Source organism: Chelon labrosus (genome assembly GCF_963514085.1).
Source record: "Chelon labrosus genome assembly, chromosome: 18".
Taxonomy (NCBI): Eukaryota; Metazoa; Chordata; class Actinopteri; order Mugiliformes; family Mugilidae; genus Chelon; species Chelon labrosus.
The window spans coordinates 3158087-3179116 of NC_140351.1; the positions used below are offsets into that span (position 1 = coordinate 3158087).

Here is a 21030-nt window from a genome sequence, read left to right on the forward strand (position 1 = left end):
ACTGTACTGGCCCCAGACATTTCATGCGTTACATCCTGTAAGTATTGGTTAAGTTGCTTTAATATAGACATGACTGCTAGACAGAGCTGCTACTCACCATTGGTCCAGCTTCTCCTGGAGGCCCTGCCTCACCTCTGTCCCCAGGAAGACCCTGCACACAGAGAAGGCTGCTAGTAATATGTAACAGCATTTACCGTATTTAACGTATTACAATTTCGTCGTGTTTTTAACATTTTAAGTGTTCAGGACGCATCCAGGATCATCAGTAAGATGAGGTCTGCTACAATCCTGACTCTGCTTTGAAATATTAGCTCATTGCTTTCTCTCACGACTTTGGGGTGTCAGCTCCGAAGCTTTGGAACAGGCTTCTACTTCCAATCAAATGTTGTAATTGCCTTGTTTATTGTTATTTCATGGTCAGATTTATTTGAATTGGCTTGTACAAGATCTGTGATCGACAAAGTGAGTCATCTGAAGACCTGGGCTACAAGTTTGAAGAAAACAAACACATCTACATCATTTTATGTGTGTGTTATGAATTACTTGATTGTACGGCATGGTGGTAATGGACACTCTTACCTTGGGTCCAATGGGCCCTGATTCTCCCGGTATGCCAGGCTCCCCTGAGTCTCCCTGGAAAGAATCAGTAATAACGTCAGGACTGTCAATTCTGGGAAAAGACCCAACATTCTGGTTAGATGCAAACTTACCTTGCTACCTTTAGGACCAGGCTCCCCTCTTGGTCCTGCCGGCCCCTGTTCACCCTGCCCAGCAAAGAGAATATAATAGATTGGACAAGTCATAACACCTTAATTCACTCAAATAAATGACATAAATCATTGTTCATGATATTTTCAAGTATAATTTCTTACTTTAGCTATCTTACTAATTATTATTCCTTGAGAATTTGCCTAAGAATCATCGTCTTCTTAACTTTCTTCACTGTGGAAACCTTTCCTGTTTATGTCAGTACCCGTGCACTGTGGGAACTGTAGTCATCTTGTTTTAGCCTGAGTGGTGATGCACAGTGTCACACTTTGAACACCCCTGGTGCAGAACATTTTCATTTTCCTCCCCAAAACAAAGACCGATAACTGGGACAGCAAAAGATTTGATCACCACAAATTGTGAAATTCAAACTGGGCAATGCCAAGAGACTGTAAATTCAGTGAGCAGAATTTTTTAACAAATTTTAACTGTGCTACAGATCAGAAACACCAAGAAACTATAAAATATCCAGGCACTAATCTTATTGAGAAGGTTTGGTGTCCAGGATTAACAAAAAACATAAAGTTGTATATCGTCTGCATAGCAAGAGACACAGCTGAACCGAGGTTTGTGTTGTTTCTTAAATTAAACGTGTTTGCGAATAAGACGGGAAGAAGAGATTCCAAAGGGTCAGAGGAAGACAGCAAGTGCTGCTTAATCTAACTGGAAAGTTTGATTTGCATTCTTTTATTCATAGGTATGATGATGCACAAGCTTTTTACCTCCAATCCTGGTAATCCCAGAGGGCCAGGTTCACCGGGGTTTCCATCTTTACCCTAGAAGCGAGACAATATTCAGTAATTCCATCATCATAATAAAGGTCAGGTCTTGATCCACACATCCTCCACGGATCTGGAATTATAGCTGATAAATGATTGAGAATCCTTACATATTTCGGTGGAGCATTTCTTCTTAAACTGTTTTTTATTAGAATATGTTTTTAACTATTTTTGTTTTATACAGATCAATGTCTTGTTGAAATACTTTTTAATTGTATTTATATTGTATTGTATACTGTATACAGCTTGGCCATGTCGGTATATGTAGCACTGAAATCACAGTACTCCGGACTTTCAGGAAATTCTCACCAACCAGATCTATCTGAATTATAATTCAAGTCCTAACACCGTGCATGAAGTGGTAAAGAAAGAAATACTGATGGAGAAACTGATTAACACTTACAGGCTTACCATCAGGTCCTGGTGGTCCCTCTCTCCCTCTCTCCCCTCGGGAACCCTACGGCATCAAAACACTCTATTACTACAAGCATAAAAGTACATGAGCTTAAATAAGCACACATCACTTAGGTTGAAATATCCCGACAGCTGAACCTCACAGCGAATGGAAATAACTTTATTGGTCCTCATATTTTTACTACCATCACATTTGTTGTTTTCTCTGGCGCATTGTTTTGCTAAGTGTAAATTTAAATGCTTATTTATATATTATCCACATTGTCTTTCTCAAAACCTTCCCCCAACACACCCAAAACCAACAAGCTTTTTTTCTATTCCATTTTAGTCTAAATAACTGTTTTTGAATTCAGTTAATAACATAGTGAAACAGAGAACTGAACAGAAAGCATCTCCAACACATCTGAAAAAAAAAAAAAAAAAAGATATAAATGAGTATCAGGCTGTATGTTTAGGCAGCTCTTCAGAAAGACTCATTAGTAGTGAGTCACCGCAACCATGCACCATTAGAGATCATTAGCATAGGACATGAGGAGTGAACATCCTGATATGTATGTTATGTTTTTGTATGATGAACCAAATCCACATCAAATACGCACCAAGCTAGCAGTACTGTGGTTTCCAATTTGCATGTTGTGGTCTCTCCTCCTATTCCATTCATCACACACCACTGTGGATAAGCGTGCGTAATAACTTCCAATATGTAATCATGCAATTTGGGACGGGTGATTATTGAGACGAAGCATCAAACCAGAAACGGAATTCCACATTTAACTGCTTCAAGAGCTCCACGCACTTATGTGCGCTTGGAGGCCCCTGGTGTCAGAACTATCAGGACGGGGTAAGTCATCTATGGTTTTACCATGCGTCCTGGGGGGCCACGTTGCCCCGGTGGGCCAAGAGCACAGTTGCAGTCTTCCTCCTCCTCTGTGGCCGTTCGGTTCAGAGGACACTGAGGATACACAGAGACGGCTTACAACACTTCAGCGCAAAATGTTTATTTGCTAAGTTTTACTAAAATGTGCGAGAAGCAGGACATTACCCTTTCATCATCCTGTATGTCGATGGAGAGATGGGACAAGAGAAAATAAAATAATGGTTATCGTCTTTGCAGCCACATACAGACCTTTAAGTGTGACTCTTGAAGTGCAGATAGAAGTCGGATCTTACCACAGAGTAGATTTCACACGCCGTTTCTCTCTCACTTTGATAGGGATCACAGTACAGACGCAGCTTCTGAATCTCCACCTGAATAACAAAATATATATATTTATATATTATTACTTGTATATAATATTATTAGGCAAGATTAAAGGCTCTTTTAAGGTACTGCGGGACACAGACGCCCTAACCTACGTATGTAGCCTACACCGGCGCTAGCCATTTATACTTGTACCTCATCAGTCTGGCTCGCTCTGTAACAACTCCACCCAAGCACTAGTCGGCGCTGTGGCTTTCTTACCAGTCGGGTAAATTTTTGTTTCTACTTCCTGCTTCACTTTCAACAATGGAGACTGAAACCTTTGCCGAAATTTCAACTTAGACGAGTCGTACAAATGTTCGTATCTCCGAACCTCCTCAAGTTAACCTTTCCTCGGTGTGTTCCATCTTTACTGATGCAAAACAATCAATTCGAAAATTGATGGAGAAGCAGCCGGAAATACTAAAGAGGAAACACGTTACCACCAAGTGGACCAATCACACCTCTTGCGGTCTGCGGTCTACGGTGTCAAATTGACGGAGAAGCCTAAACCACCTACAAGTCATAAACTGTGACAAAAAAAGTGAAAAATGTCTAAGCAATAGAAAACAAAAACTTATTAACTTATTAATAATTTTTTTTATTAAATAACACAGGTGTATATACAATATATACAACAGGCAATAAGGTATCAGACATGACCTGCATTCTTAAATGTATGCAGTAGTGTGACCAAGTACGCAATGAGTACTGTCAATAGTGCAAAAGATGGCATCTTGCAAACTTCAATTCCTAATCTAGGGGCTAAACTTGTCAACAAGCAAAGAAGGGAACTGTCTGGTGGCCCAGGACAGAAGGGGGCCCCTGAGGGAGGACAAACTTTAAACTACAGCACTGGCAATGTGGCAAAGTTTTCAGTGACCACCCTGAAGGGACACAACTCTGCACGCTTAATCCTGTTACTTGTCATTGAGCGTGACTCTTTAAAGTAGTTAGGTATAACAACGTCACCGTATTTAAAATGAAAATAAAGTTACTGAACTCTGAGCGAAGCAGATGATATTGATTAATAATATTAAATGGCAAAGTGAATGCTGCTTGTCTTGCCTTAATGATGGTGGAGAGACATTTGAATGAAACAACTTCACATTATATATATTGTTCTTTATTTGACATTAGCTGACTTAGCAGTGTGCCTTGGTCATGTGACCAAGTCTAGAAATTGAGGGCTATTGAATCGCCCCTGTTCTAATACGTCATGAAAAACACAAGGCAACAGCAGGACATTAGAGCAGAATTATTTGGATTCTTCACTCTTCAAGCTGTCATGTTGTGTTTATGAGTTAATCTGTTCAATCCACATTAACTCCAGCATCAGCTGTATTATTTTGCTGATCCATTTTAGTCTGAACATTGTGGAAATGGCTTCATTTTTCTTTGTGCAGTTGTTTTTTCTCAACTCAAATTGTTCCTTAGGCAAGGAACAATTCTCCTGAAACAGCCCAGTCACTCTGGACACTCTCTCTTCTCCCTACTGGCATCAGGCCGGCGTTTCCGCTGCCTGAGGATAAAAACTGAGAGGCTGAAGAAGAGTTTTTAACTCCATGCCATCCGTCTGCTCTTATGTAACTATGTTACATCTGTTCATTGTCAACAACCAACGGCAATGAAACTCCCAAAACACAATGTTTAGACACTACTTGATCTTCATCGTGCAAAAACCAGTAAATTAAGCTCTCCAGTCATCTAATATTCTCTCAAGAGATCACATGTAGTTTCAGTGTTATTTGGAGCTGATGAGGTTTGTTACTCACAGGCACAGTGAGGTCTGTCCGCTGCCTCTTAGACACCTGTGTCTTCCCGTTAATGTAAATGGGCTCCACCGGCTCCAACGGGACTTCCTGGATCAGTTCATCATCAAGGAAACTGGTGACCCGGCGCGGCCTCACCAGGACTTTAAGCTGATGCCATTTTCCATCGTACAGCGTCTGAGAAAGAGAGAGAGAGAATATGAACTGCATGAATACTTTCCTTTATTCAGGGTCATCTCAAATACAGAGATGCATTAACGTGGGAGAAGGCTGAAGCGCATCTTTGTTCAAGCTTCCACTCGTGAGAAAAAGTTGGACGTGAAAACAATTATTAACTTGTCAAATCTTCTTTCACTGAGTCTTCCGTTTCTGTTGGCAGCCCGTGTGCGTGTGCATGTGTCTCAGCTAATCTAATGTTGTCAGCGGGGCCAAAACTGTGTGTTCCCTAAATACTCCGCAAATAGTTGTGAGTGGCGAGGTATTAAGAGCGAGTACTCCTTCCTCCTTTTTTTTTTTTTCCATCACAACTCGTTCAAAACCATTGAGAGGGAGAGGGAGAGACAGAGCGGCTATTGTCTGATTGGGGCCCGGGCCTCGGCCGTCATTTCCAAATGACAAATCACAGGCTCCTACCTTGAGCCACATCAAACCGAATCAAATCAAACACGAGCAAACACACGTTCAACATAATTACAACCCTGTTCAGAGCTCCACGCTGAGGTCTAGGTGTGTGCTACGATGGAGGGAGGTGGGTGCCTCGTGGAAAAAATAACCCGGCAAGGAGCACGGTCATTACATTGTGCTGCCATGGAAACAGAGGCATGCATCCAAGCGCTACACATCCACCGACGAGTTTCCACAGTGGTTTAGAGTAGGAAACATTTTCTTTGAGCCTCCTTCTTCCATCACGTTACATCTTCACCAGTTCAGCGGCGCGCTGGACTGCGCGGGGGATGATGGTGATGTTTAAATAGCTGCTGCTTTGGCTCTCTGCAAGCCGGCCGAGTCGGATTCATTCGCAGCAGCTAACATGAAGGGACAGCAGAGATCTGAGGAGACGCTCGAATAACACAATGTGTTCTTTGACGGTAGCACAGCAGACTACACTCACCAATACAAGTTTATATATCCAACTTATTAAACCAACTTTTCGATTGTGGAGGCATTTTCACTGCAAGAACTTTCCACAAGGACCACAAGAACTTTCCACTGGACGAACCCAACTCGAAATGATCTTTAAGGGAGATTTTTTAATTTAGTTTTAAAGAAGCACTGAACATGGTTGATTGACGTGCACAGTTTCCCCAGTTTTGACCAAAAATCATATTTTGAACATATGCAGTAGACAGAAGACATCCAGCGGGAGTTTTATCCACACTGAGAGGGTTTACTTAAAATCTGAAGGTCCTCATTGTTTATACTGGTGCACCCAAGAACGGCATCGTACAACAGTTGTAGCTTTACAAGTGCCCTGAAACGTAGATAACAATGGTCTGAAATAATCTTTAGATCACCTAGCTGGCAAAGTTCAGGCCATTATTCCCAAGAACTCAAGATTTTGCGAACTTTAGGTGGAGAAGAATACCTTTTTATTTGTTCCACTGATTGAGTCATGCATTCATTATCTGTTGCTGCTTATCGTTTAGAGGCAAGGCGGGGTACAAACAACCTTTCAAAATCACATCCAATTAACCTAGCATGTCTTTAGACTGTGGGAGGAAGCCGAAGCACCAGGAGAAAACCCATGCCGACACAGGGAGAGATCCAACCATAGGCTGTATGGTTTCAACCCAGAATCCAGAACCTTCTTGTTGTGAGCCGTTAGTGCTAACCACTACACCACTAACCCTAGCCTATATATTCATATAGGTCAATGTCTCCCAGATGAGTAGCAAGATACTGCAGAAGAGAAAGGCCAACAAAAGTTTGAGCTTTGACTTTAAAATCAAAACCAAAAGTCATCAAGCCAAGGGAGAAAAATTCCTCCCACACTGATCCGTTATCGACACTCCGACCTAGCACCAACCTGCACCAAGCTTGCTTTAAAGATGACTCTCTGCTCCATGTTTGTCATGCTGGTGGTGGTGAAGGTGACAGATTCATCTCTTCCGCTCAGCGTCACCGCAGCCTGGACCTGCCTATCCTTTGACAGCACTCTCCAAAGGTCAAAGGGCATCTTGCTAGAAGTCCCCTTGAGACGCAGAGTGGCTACGAACACATATGAAGGAGGGAGGCCTTCTGGGAAAATCTCCCTGGATGGAAGACGGAAGAAAGATGAAATAAAGTAAAACATCTCATTGTTTTATAGCTGATATTCTTGATACTGATTTATTGAAACAGTACCTGGTGTTCTCAGTGATGTCTGTGGAGGCAGTCAGGGCGTAGGCTGTCTCAGAAGCCAGAGAGCCGGTGATCTTCTTGGCCTTCTTATGAATGTTCATGCCCACCATCAGCTCGAAGCCCTTCTCATCACGGGATGCGACCGGGATTCGCGTGGGACAAACAGACTCTAGGAAGAGCAGTGTCATTTATTCAGCCACTTTCAAATTAAGCCATACCATACTCCGTTGTGCTACAGTATTGTGTGTTCATGTGACGTAAGAAAAATCTGAATAATGAGTTCCTTGACTGGAAAAATACATGTGAATGTTACAGCAAGTCAGATGACTTCCTGAGTTGTTGACGCCATTTTCGCAGAAGCCTGAACCTAAACTGCGCCTAACACCATATTTGGTTTGCGATCAGCATACATATGTCCGTGCATAATTGCCTTGCAAGTGCTGGAAACAGCTCTCCCATGTGCTGTTGAAACGCATGGAAGGGAAAAACGTATCCGCATTCTGTCCTAAGAGCTCATAAACACAGCGAAGTCATACAAACAAGTTCCCAACTCAGGAAAACGAGACCATCCGAGGAGCACGTGTTAATGCGCTGTTTGTTTGGGCTGCGCAATGTAATGGAGATTGATGCTGTGACAGGTTAGCAGATGACTCCATAATTCAGGCTTGTCTTCGCTCTCTGAAGGGCTCGGGTCAGCCCTAAGACAGAGGCCAGGACACAGCATAGCATCTTCAAAGCTAGCATGGCTAACAGCAGAATTCCTTCATAGTTTTGTTTCTAGTAGCCTTTTGAACTCAAGTTGAATATTTTGGTCTCTATCAACTTCTAAATATACATCTTAATCTCTTTCTGCAGAGCTGCATGTTTCTCATCTGTGGGCCTGGCCCCATGAACCTGACCAGTGTCCATTGCTTACACTTCTTACGTAAATGTTAAGCATAAGCAACCTGCTTGTAGCACCTCTTATATTTCTACAGAATATCAGCCAAAACATGCTCCTGTACTTCAGTTGTACTTTGAATGCTTGCTCTATCTGTTCCTTTATCAGTCTCCCAGCTACAGGTATTATGCACTCTTGTTCATTTCATGGTTATATGCTGCACATGTGCTTTATCCCACCCCTTGTTTTTCTGTCTCTCTACCCGGCCGGCCTCAAGCAGATGGGTCCCCCAATATGAGATGGGTTCTACTCAAGGTTTCTTCCTGTTCAGAGGGAGTTTTTTTCTTTGCCACCGTCACCTCAGTGCTTACTCAGGGGGTTTCATGGCATGGGTTCTGTAAAGCGACCTGAGAAAATGTGGATTGTTTTGGATCAAATTGAATTGCTAACTTGCTTTGGGGGTAAGCAGTTCCTTCACCAGCCAGGTGTTTGTCGCCACAAAAAAATAATACTGCCAGGAGAGACAAGACAAAGAGATGGACTCATTGTCTGACCTTCACAAAGCTTCTGCTCCATGGAGTCCCGGATACGCTCGATGTTGGTGTAATCCTGAGCAAATAGGACATAGGTGGACGATGGTTTATTGGCGAGGGAGATGAGCTCCGAGGTCGTGATCTCATTGCCAACTCCCACAGCAAACATCGTTATACCCTGAGCTTGAGCCTCCATGCTGGCATCCACCTAATGAAAGAAAAGTTAATGTACTTTAATGTAAACGGAAAACTGCGGCTGCAGCTCTGTGGCGCTGTCACTGTCAGGGCTGCCCACATAAACTCGTCTTGGTTTCATTCCAGTGACATTTACCACATCGTCCTGAGATTTGCCGTCAGTGACCACCACAGCGATGCGGTTCTTGACCGCGCTGGCCCGCTGGGAGGACGAGAACACGTGGTCCACGGCGAACTTGATGGCCCTGCCCGTCTGCAACAGAGAAAATGCTAATAAAACTAACAGCCTCCAGTGGCTGACGTAGAATTAAGAGGGGTGGACATGCAATTTTAGTTCTTTTTAGTGTTTATTGACCATTTCTGAGCTTGTGGTGATGCCATGTGGTTATGCACCTGCCTCAGCTTGCTCCACTTTGTTAGTTTGTTGTTTTTGGACGTAGACCTTGTGGAAGGCAAGCTTGCAGTAGGACTTTTTAATAGTACGTATCAAGAGTGAAGTCTGTTTTACACTCCTGGTTACCATCCTACTGCACCCAACCAACGGCAATCGTGCAAAACAGCATTGCAGATTACATAATGGCATTGTTGTACTTTGCGTTTGAATCCTTGAGTTTTAATCATTTACAATAATCACTTTCAATCGAGCCAAGACAAGAGCCCTCCCACACCCGTGCACAACTGCACCCCTTGAATAAATTAATTCATAATCCTTTAAATTGCTAATGGTCTAAAGACCTGTCAGGTTGATTAATATCAAGAATACAAAGGCAACTGCTGGAAGATTCATTTTGAAGGGAATTTTGCACAATTAAAGCTCAAAATCTATTGAAATCATAATAAACCAAAATCCACATGTTTAAGTCCATGTAGTGAATATTTACTGTAAACACAGTGCTCTATATTCTTGTGTAAATCACAGCTTAAGGAGTTGTAAAGAGAAAACATGCGGTCTTACCTGTGTGTTTCCTCCCAGGTAGGTTATGGTCTGTATGGCCTGGATGAGCTCTGCTCCGCCCTGGTGGATCCCCAGAGGAATCTCCAGGCGAGGGGTGTCACTGTACTGGATCACGGCAACCTTCAACAGACAAACAGAGCTGTCACTTGGAACGGAGATGTAACAGAAGCAAGCAGCTGACTCAGATGGATGACACCATGAACAGTGTTGATTTGACAAAGATGCTAATCCAACAATAGAAACGAGAGCTCAAATTAAAAAGGAAAGTTGCAGCTAGACAAGAATGTGGATGGTGTTACTACCTGGGTGTAGTGGGAGCTGATGTCGAACTGGCTGGTGATGTTGATGAGCCACTGCTTGGCCGTTTCAAAGTCAGAGAAGCCAACGCTCCATGAGCCGTCAACGATGTACACCAGGTCATTGACAGCTGTGCTGCAGCCTGTTAGACACACATAGCACATATAACGATCAGGTATAACATTATGACTACCCTCCTTGTGCAGGTCTTCTTTGTGGTGATTCGTCAGAGAATGGACATGGGCCTTCTGAGGGTGTCCTGTGGTGTCTGGAAACAGAATGTTGTTAGTGGGGGGCCTTTGAGGGGAGGGGCCTCTGTGGATCATCCCACAGATACTTGATCAGTTTGGGATCTAGTGAATTTGGAGGCCAGGTCAACACCTTGTGCTGTTCTTAAAGCGTTTTTGTGGCTGCATCCTGCTGGGGATGGCTGCTGCCATCAAGGAGTGTCATTGCTATGGGGTGGGGGTGCCTGGTCTGGTCTAGGTGGGTGCTACATGTCTAAGTAACATCCACACCAATGAATGCCAGGTCCAGAAGTTTCCCAGCAGAACACTGAATTGTCACAAGATGGCCAATGTTAATTTACTTCTCCTGTCAGTAGTTTTAATGTTGTGGCTGTATTGGTGTAAACAAAGCAAACTCTTTGAAAGACTGAGATTTCTCATTTCATTTCAGCCCCCAGATGTCAGCACCCAGTGCTATAATGTCATGTTAGTATCTAATAAGTCACTTTTCGTTGGGCTCTCTCAGGTGTACCTGCTCGGACGTCCTCTTCCTCTGAAGCCTCCAGCGGTGTCAGTAGCAATATCGCGCCCCATAGTGGCCACAGCAACATGTCTCTGAAGTGAAAGTGTCCGGGCCAACCAGCCTAGATCAGACAAGAAAACATGTTCAGCCATTTGTTAATCTGCCAGCGACACAAGGATTTAAGGGAGGGCGGGATTTCAGTCTGACAGCAAGGTTAAACTTCTCAGAATACTCTGAATGTTGTTGTTTAAACATTGCTGCCGAGCCCGGCCTCTACAGTCCATTGCTTCCGTGTCAGTACTTCTTATTTCTGCTTCTCCAAATCTGGATCAGGCCAACTACCATAACTTTCTGAGCTATTTCTTTGAGCGTGGCTCTGAACCATTTCTATAACTTTCCCGAAACTGACGCCCCAAACATTTACGCCCACTTAGTGCAGCGATAGGTCAGCTTCACGGTGGTAAGAATAGAGCAAAGGATTAAACCTCTATGTCCGGGCCTGTTTTCCCAATGTTACTCAACTATTTGTGGCAATTTTTGAGTCAACAGCTGAATACGTTCCTGGAGAGACTGTCAAAGAATGATATGGGTGGATATTCATTTGTACTTTTTATTGGAGTAAATCTTAAATATCAAAGTTCTGTATGTGTTCTCAAGTCTAAAAAGGGCGCAGCGGTAAGAGATGTGTGGGAACCAGAGTAAGAAAACATTTGTGTGTGCTCTTTGATTCGGTGCAGCTACACACAGAAACTGAAATAAAGAGACATAAATCAGTCAGACAATCGCTGCTACTTAAGACACAAGGCCTCTGTTGTTGTCAGCCCTCTGCATTTCTTCGTTGCAACATCCGTTCAGAAGTGACGCCACATCAGATTCAAACGCGAGTAATCTCCGTCCCTTTGCTATTGTTTCTTCCCGTGTGAAAATGCATCTCTAGCTTTTTCTTTACCCTCTTACCATTTTTTATTGTTCGCACTTCTTCAGATGTGGCATCCCTATTTTGTGGAATTACATAATATGATGTAAAAGAACTTTTAAAGAGTCAGCAGGGAGACTTTGCACCAAATTGTTAGCTGCATTAAGATGTGTTCACTTGCACCTGCCTGTAACCGAACCCTGCACCTGCAACAGCGATGTTGGGTCATTCTACGCGGTATCTTAGCTGTTCCTAGGACTGCGTTCTTCTGGACTGAGGCTTCTGATGTTGTTCCTGGGATCTGTTGGAGCCACTCTCCCAGTTTGGGGGTCACTGCCCCGAGTGCTCCTACCACCACGGGGACCACGCTCGGCTTGACCTTCCACATCTGATCCAGCTGTTCTTTCAACCCTTGGTACTTTTCAACTTTTTTGTGTTCCTGCTTTCTGATGTTGGCGTCAGCTGGTATTGCCACATCTGTCACCACCGCCTTCTTCTGCTCTTTGTCTGCCACCACTATGTCCGGTTGGTTAGCCAGGACCTGTTTGTCAGTCTGGAAGCTGAAGTCCCACAGAGCCTTGGCCCTGTTGTTCTCAGCCACCTTCTGTGGTGAGGCCCATTGGGATTTGGGTACTTCTATTCCATACTGGTTACAGATGTTCCTCTACACTATTCTAGCCACTTGGTTGTGTCTTTCCATGTATGCTGACCCAGCTGGACTGTCTCATGGGCATCTTTGCACAGTCTACACCTTGGATCTGATCTACTCTTGTAGATCTTGGCATCTATGGCTCTTGTACCTAGGGCCTGTTCTTGTGCTGTCATGAGGAGCCTGTGGAGGGTTTCACCCCAAATATATACTCTTTCCTGTGTGTTTCTAGCCCTATTTCCACAAAATTATTTATATTTTTAACCCTTTAAAACCCAATATGTCCCCGGCACATTTTCACAAGAGCACGGTTTGCACAATCGGAAAAATTCCAGCGGTTTCCGGAAGCTGAGATGTTTCGCTTCACAGACGTTACGGTAATTTGACTTGCGCCTCTCCTGGAAAGTTATTACGCTCTTATAACATGCAGTAAATTGTAAGTAACTGCCAGAGATTGAAAGTTCTAGGTATTTTGGCAAGAATGGGCAAAAGCATTTATACTCACAGGATATTTTCTGACTTTTCATAGTCAAAATAAGCAAAAAAAAAATAAAATAAAACTCAACATACTAGGGAGTACAGGACATTTATCGATTTGTGGAAATAAAATCAGGTGGTCTACTGTTGCATATTCAGCCCATCTCTCGATATATGACAAAAAGAGTTCCATTTATCTCTCTCTGATGATTTTCTTTAGGCAAATATTCAAGATACATGGCTTTACTTTCTAGGTTGTACAGTATACAGTATATGTGTGTGTGTTTGAACATTACAAGGCTTCAGTCCAACAATGAATAGACTGTGTTGTAACGTCGAGTTGGCACATACACTCTGTGATATATGGCTTGCGAATTAGACTTGACTGCCTTGTGTAATTACCACATCTCTGTCTTTTCCTCTGTCCCCACTGTCCTCCTTCACCCTCTCCTGCGTAAAGCGCTTTTTTGTGAGACCCCCCCCCCCACACACACACACCCCCCAATGCCATGCGACACAGACGGGACGGCCCCCGCAAGTGTGCGCTTTCCGCCGAGCCCTCCTCGTGTTCGCTTCGTGGCGCAAACATGATCTCCGCCAACCGCAAAGGCAGGGCCGGAGAAAATAACAACGTGAGCACTATGCTGGGACGGCAAAACAGAAATATAAACATGGCAGAGAGGGCTGCAGTGTGCTGGCAGAGGCTTTAAAGACGGGGGAGGATCAGTGAGCTCAAGAAAGTTCAGCTGCCACAACCATTCTTTCACCGAGCCTCCTCCCGGCTCCCGTAAACCTGCTTCTCTGTTTGCATGGGACTCATTATAATCGAATCATACTCATCTGATTCTACCTTTTGGGACTGAATGTCTCTTCATCCCAAAATGGATGCTAAACAGGAAATAATAAACAAATCTCTGGAAAAAAAATCTAAATAACTTAAACTGGTATTTGTGCATGACTGCAACCCTCAGTAACTCAATGCACATGTGCACGCCATATGATATACATGTGGGCGACATGGGTAGCAAGTGGGCCGTGGGCTTGAAACGGGCAAACTGTGAGGGCCCTGCATGGACCAAATATGGACTCTATACGAGACCCACATGTGTCCAATAACATGGGTCCCACCGTGGTTCATGTGGGTTGATGGTACAGGCTTCTGCTGGGGTTTCATGTACGGAAAGGGAAAGTTTTCAAATGAGTTCCCTTTTTGGAGTCGTAACAGCAAAGTGGAAATGGCACTGGTCACTGTTGTGTTTATTCACCAAGCTACATAAAGATAGATTACTGCTACAGAGCTGCACCATCGTCAGGCCCTCGAACAGCTTGAAGCAATGCGGAGACTGCCATCGAAAAATCCTTTATTGCTGTGGTCGCAAATTGTTGCTTGCAACTTGTCATAGACAGACTCAGTTCTTATTACTACATTAATCTGTTAACACACCATTTGGGTTCTACAGCAATACTAAAACATAAGCTGTTGAAAGGTGGCATTCTGTGGACAAATGTATGTAAATTAAATAAAGTATCAGCGAATAAAACGCATTTTAAGAAAACTGTTGATAATCTAACTTTGCTAGCTAGCTCTTGTAAAGTTTAGCTAGTTAGCGCTATGTCTGGAGTCTTTACCTCCAGGTTTTTTGACCAACTCTCTTTAAATAATTGTAAATCTCCATGGTCTTAAAACTCAAGAGCACAAACGTCGGGTTTTAAAAAGTGGCATTAAAGTAAAATTTTACTAGTGAACAGCACAAATAGCCTCACATGCTACGTGAGTGCCGTTTTCTCCGTCAGGTTGATTTCAGCACATATCAGGTGACTGACCAGTGTTTATGGAGGGTCGGGGGGGAGGCCGCTTTGGGAGCAATAGGGAAACGTGCAAAAAGAGACAATAGCGGAGTAAATTAGGCCCTGGCGGGCCACCATAGTATTGGCATTGTATGGCAAATGTCGTGTTTTAATGGCAGTATTTTCAGCTTTGTTTTAGCCTGTTGTAGTAAAACTTAAACTCTTATCAGTATATTAGTCTGGTAACACGACGTTTAGATTTCATTCTGTGACGTTTCAGTCGATACAGAGAAAAATAGTCCTCCGACCAATCAGAGCCATTTTGTTGTAAACAAATTCAACTCCACGGCGCTTAGATGTCATGTATGACTACTGTTACTCTTCCCGACCAAACGATCTTGGCCGGGGAATAATCAGTTCCCAACAAAGTGACTCAAGACCAACTTTCTGCCACAAAATATTTGTGGACGGGGAAGTTTCTTGAGTTGTTCTGTCTTTAGACAGATTTGTTTTTCTCCATATTTCCAATTAATATGAGTTTGCACTTAATCATTTTGCCAACCTATATCAGGGATCTACTTCCAAGAATAATCACCATCTGACCTAATCTACCTGCATCTGTGCATGCTGGTTCCTTTACATGTGCGAGGTTGATGTTTCCTACGACTTCAACAGCACCAAGACAAGCTAAACCGAGAGCCATCCACAACCTCATGCCTGTGAACAAACCAGTTTATATGGCTGAATTAACCCAATGGTTAGCTGGGAAGTCTTCCCTGCAGGAGATCCCTATGCAGTAAGCAAAAGTAAGCATTCTTTCCGTGTGTTAGCTGCTGGTTTGTATTTAAACTTAAATTGACTTTTGCAAAAGCCAATGTCCGATTTTAGCCCCAATATATGCAGGTCTGTGCAACTCTTTGGACAAGTGGTGAGTGCAAAGACAGCATGACCGAGAAAGCCAGAATGTCAGCGTTTAAATAAACCAGAATGGTTCTTTAAATGCAGTAAATTTTACTCCATAGGCTTAAAATAACTCTGGGGAACAAGCCATAAGTTGCCACAGCTCTGGTTTAGTCTGGACCCCAATATAGATGAAACAGACAGAGACAGAGAGAGCAGGTTTAAATCTTGCATTGTTTTTTAGTCAACCAGCAAAAGAGACAGCATGCTGCTTTAATGGGGAGAACAAGTCAATATACATAAAACTGTGGTTTTCACATTAAAAGCAGGCAGCAGTCGTGAACGCTGACAAGTACATTTCAAGGCGCTCATATCTGTGGTAAAGTAGACCTCAACAAAGACACATGTAACTACTCCGGCTGCTCATTGACATGGCTTATTTGTACAAGTAAACGACACAGATCCCCAATGGCTCCAATGCTTTCTCTACCATGACGACTGCAACGGTTTGATACATGAAAGCTTCATTTGCAGGGACTGCAAACCTACATCTCTTACATGAAGCATGTTTCAGAACCACTGCCCTAAAGCGTCATGGCAAAATGCCGCAAACTAAACCTTCACGATCCTTCTTGGTAAAAGTTTGAAGCATATATCTCACAAACACTCCTCTAAATGAGATGCTTCAGGTTTTTCTACAGTTTCTGTTTGACGTGACATTTATCCGCTTCAGTGAATAAAATATCTTCTTCACATATTGTAGCAGCTACAAGCTATAACACATTTTCAACCAAAGCCAATGATGTGAAGCAACAAGCTGACATCTGACACCGGACGCTACATCTTGACATGAAAGATGAGCTGGCTCTCCAATGATGCATTGACGCGTCAACAAATGATATGCATTTGCTTCACCTGTTGCCGTGATATATTAACAGTCAAGTGGGTTGAATGAGGACCTTATCCATAGCCAGTATACACCAACCAGGCATAACATTATGACCACCTCCTATTATGTAGGTCTCCTTTGTGGTGACTCATCAGAGAATGGACATGGGCCTTCTGAGGGTGCTGAGGTGAGGGGCCCTCTGTGGATCATCCCACAGATACTTGATCAGTTTGGGATCTAGTGAATTTGGAGGCCAGGTCAACACCTTGTCCTGTTCTTCATGTTTTTTTTTTTATTTGTTCCTAAAGTGTTTTTGTGGCTGCATCCTGCTGGGGATGGCTGCTGCCATCAAGGAGTGTCATTGCTATGGGGTGGGGGTGCCTGGTCTGGTCTAGGTGGGTGCTACATGTCTAAGTAACATCCACACTAATGAATGCCAGGTCCAGAAGTTTCCCAGCAGAACATTGAACTGTCACAAGATGGTTTAAATGTTATTCACTTGTCCTATCAGTGGTCATAATGTTGTGGCTAAACGGTGTATATTGACTCTGCGTTTGTAAAATAGGGTTTGCTACTGAACCCAATCAGCAGTTCATTGCTTGACTTCCAGCTGTGTCTCTTCAGTTTCAGTTCAGTCAGTATATAATGATAGTTTCCCTTCAAGCAGCTTGGTATTGCAGACATTTAAAAATATAAGTAAATACCCAGAAGAAAAGTTTTCATTCCATAAACTTGGGCCATGTTGTTGCTACTGATTCGAGGCGTTGACATCAACTGACCATTGTCCAAATGCCTACATGCAATCTACCACGTCTAGGTTAATCTCTCATTTCACTCATTGTGTCTTTTAAGCCTGGCTGTAAACAATCTCTTCCCCTAAACAAGTTGTTTTGTATACAAATCTAACCAGACCTCAGCCACAGTGGTGACAGACTAGGGAAGGATGACGAAACACAGCCCGTTCTTCTGCTGCTTTTCCAGAACTTTGGTTAAAAATGAAGACAAACTGGTGTTAGAGGCACCGCAGAACATGGGACAAGAGACTTTTCAGTTCAGGAACCTCCCAGTAAGAGAATATTTCAAATGTTTGGCCTTTTCTAAAAGTGTCTCCTCCAGTCAAAAGGCTGCACAGACACTACTTTTTTTCTTTTCTTCTTTTTTTTTCATCTTCCTCATATCCACCTTCGTACTGTATCTCCTCCTCTGCACCTCACTCTTTAATTTAAAGCCCGCTTGTCATTACAGACACACATGTGAGGATAGGTGGATGCTAAAACCTGAATTCCTCCAAAAACCTTCGCTCTGCTTTTGGCAAACCAGAAGTGCAGTTTACCGACCACATGAGCCGCCGCCGCTGGCTTCGGGATCACAGAACATTCCTTGTGCGCAGATGCTGCCGGGATTGCTCAGCGCCTTTGGTGGGTCCATGAAACAGAGATGACTGCAGGAGCAGCGGCGGCAGCAGCAGGGTTAGGGTTCTCTGCTGCCGTGTATTCCTAAGATGTTCACATCCACTATGTTTGTGACTCAAGGCTGAGATTATTATTTGGTCTTTGCAATGACTTATAAGATGTAGGGTCTGGATGATTATTATCTGGTCAGTGAGGATGTGCATTAATCACCTTTAAAAATAGAGTGTTGAAGCTTGGAATGCACATTATGCATTTACTGAGTTACATGTTTTTAGATGTTACATGTGGTTTTAAAACTTTCCAGTCATTCCGTTGTTTTCGCTGCACTTTGTTTCATGTCAAAATTAACTTACAGCAACTTTAAAGCAGCGAGTAATTAACAAACAATTGTCGTTATTCACAGTCAGTTGAAATCGCCGCATGACTGAGCTTCAGTTTATTATCATGAGACGCTAATATAACTTCAACTACAAATCTAGATGTGAGGTTCCATTTCATTATTTTGCAGTGAGATTAAAGTGCACACTCAGTTTGACAGTGCCAGAGAATAATTATGACGTAAACTAAACACCACTCATAACGAGACAAAAACAAACCTGATGGGCGTGGACCTGTTGGGACTGTGATCTGCCTGCAAGGCTCAAATTAATTTTAGTATATTTAAGATTATTACGTTTGGTTTTCCAGACAGTTTTGATATTGGCTGAGATTCCACAGGTGGTTTTGCACCATCTTCTGCGGAGATTCAATAGCCTCCTGAGTACCAGGAAATACAATATTGTCCAATCACAATTTATTTTTAAGATATCATATAACTGATGGACAGCATTTTCCTTAATGAGTAAGAGGAAGGCAACAAAGCCCCATAACTTCACATTTGGGGGAGCCTCCCACCATGTGCCCTGAGCAAGCATCTAACCCCCAAAGTGCAGTCCTTAGAGGCTGCAGTCCACTGCTCCAACCGTACACACTACAGTGTGAGCAAATGGATGCAATTTCCCCATTATTATTACTTATTTGGCATCACTGAAAAGCCCTGAACGTCCTCTGGAGATAGCAGAATTAGGTAATTCAGTAGTATGCAGTGGGTGGGAGATATTCAGGTTTACAAATGTCCTTCACAGAGGACAGATCTGAACTACTGGTAGTCAGGAGGATGTTTAATTTGTGCTATTTAAACAGAATTAAAAACAAAAAATCTATCGATGGAGCAAGGACGGCGTGTAACATTGGCAAAAAAACTAGAGAGGGTTCTTAGTCCAAAAAATGCAAGAGTTTAAAAGATATATCAATAAGGAAGTAACTTTAAAATCTGCGTCTTTGTGGTAAATAGAATTAAATAACATTAATTTCTACTTAAAACCAATTTTCTGTTTTTTTTAATCTTGGTTTCGGTTTCTACAGCAACGTTTATTTAAAGTCCCCACGCTCCTTATTTCACTCACTACTGTTAAAAAAATAAAATAAAGTAACCACATCTGTGAGCTCACCACTCAGGTGTCAGAGAAAAGTATCATCAACGCGTCATCCAGCAGCCAGCGGTTTTTGCAAAGGTATTTTTAAGAGTGATGACATGTTGTATAAGGACATAAATATTTCTATTCCACACCTGCCCACACTTTCACAGTTGGCACAGGTGGAGTTATGGAGACACGACAGACCAAGAGAGTCCTGTCCTCTCCTCTCCTCTCCCCACTGCTCGTACCAAACCACATTTCAATGCTTTAACCTGAGAGGAATATTATTATTATTACTTCTTTGAAAGCCTGCATACACACAGAATGAAAAAAAACGTGGAAAAAATAACCACAGGGACCAAAACACTTTAGCCGTCACCTCTTGATGATACATAATTGCCGGCCGCTTCTAAAAAACTTTGCTTTTCAGACATCCTGCGAGGAAATTCTTCTTTTTCTGAAGAAAACTACACCACACCTCATCCTTAAGAATCTTTCAGAACCACCCCACACACCTTATTTTCTTTTTTATTTCCATCCAATTCATTCTGTACTCTGACATACGGTAATTAGAAGTTATTTCAGGCAACGGACTCAACTAACACCATAACTCTGAAACGCCAAGAGACACAGAGACAGAGCGAAAGAAACTGGTGCTTTGCACTAAAGCAGAGGACCTCGCTGACCCATAATCACAGAGCTTCACATATGCAGTTATACTGTATATTTAGCTTGTCATTGTCCTGATGGCCGGTCACTTTTTGCCACACCAAACCCAAAGTATGGTACGGAGAAGACTACTAAAAAACATATGGTACATGCTTAGATACCACATATATGTACTGTAGAGTAAAAAGAGAAATAAAACAACCACCAACATGAGCAGAGATCACTTAAACTGGAGAGTATTAGGCTCTATGGTTGACTCCCTGCATGAAATCCCTCCACATGACGGCACATGCAGCAAAGAAGTGATGACAGAGACTTACCTTCCTCCTTCAGCTGCAAGGAGCCACTGATTAATGCCACTTTGCTTTGGAGAAGGTGAAGAGAGAGGAGCCCTGGCTCTGCAGTGACAGTCCTCCCTCTGGTTGGCAGAGGGAGGGAGTGGTGGGAGTGTCGGGCCAGCCTTTATAAATCGTGGCCAGCTTCAACCACAGAATGTGACACAACAGAGACCAGTGTGGATCCAGAGTGGATGTGCACACACACACACACACACAGAGAGTCACATCTGATGTGTGGACTGACCGCAGTGTGAAAACGCATTAGTGTTTAATCGTCTGACTTTGAATCACTGGTAGCATCTGCTTTTCCTTCGGTATTAAGTCACAAGAGCAGTCTCTCCAGATTTTCAGTTACTTGAGCGATGTCACAGACCGGTGAGAGCAGCAACTGTGTGGCTTAAAGGTTGTCGACTTTGAAATTAGGGAGATGTGTGTGAAAAGCTGCGTGTTTTTACTGCAGCTGTGCAGGGGCTTCTTTAAATTACAAGTTGCAGAAGCTCCGCAGCAAGAGATTAAAAAGCATCAGTGTTTAATCATCGTCATTATGTCACAATCACCGACACAAAGGGATGTGAGTTTTACTTTATCTGAACCCCCCCCCCCCCCCCCCCC

General features: G+C 43.0%; 1 protein-coding gene across 1 annotated transcript in view; it reads right to left on the reverse strand.

Annotated features, from left to right (window-relative positions):
- Positions 1–20428, reverse strand: part of LOC311503480 (collagen alpha-1(XXI) chain) — a 60781-nt gene extending 40353 nt beyond the window's left edge. The window contains exons 1-17 of the mRNA XM_084566209.1: positions 20401–20428; positions 10933–11044; positions 10179–10315; positions 9877–9996; positions 9058–9174; positions 8748–8934; positions 7317–7482; positions 7000–7225; positions 4977–5150; positions 3132–3209; positions 3004–3015; positions 2824–2913; positions 1951–2004; positions 1491–1544; positions 711–764; positions 580–633; positions 98–151 (exon numbers count right to left, since the gene is read on the reverse strand). Of these exons, the coding sequence (XP_084422335.1) occupies positions 98–151; positions 580–633; positions 711–764; positions 1491–1544; positions 1951–2004; positions 2824–2913; positions 3004–3015; positions 3132–3209; positions 4977–5150; positions 7000–7225; positions 7317–7482; positions 8748–8934; positions 9058–9174; positions 9877–9996; positions 10179–10315; positions 10933–11011 (1656 nt within the window). The 5' untranslated portion in view covers positions 11012–11044; positions 20401–20428. The remainder of the gene's footprint in view (positions 1–97; positions 152–579; positions 634–710; positions 765–1490; positions 1545–1950; positions 2005–2823; positions 2914–3003; positions 3016–3131; positions 3210–4976; positions 5151–6999; positions 7226–7316; positions 7483–8747; positions 8935–9057; positions 9175–9876; positions 9997–10178; positions 10316–10932; positions 11045–20400) is intronic.
- Positions 20429–21030: the final 602 nt, after the last annotated feature.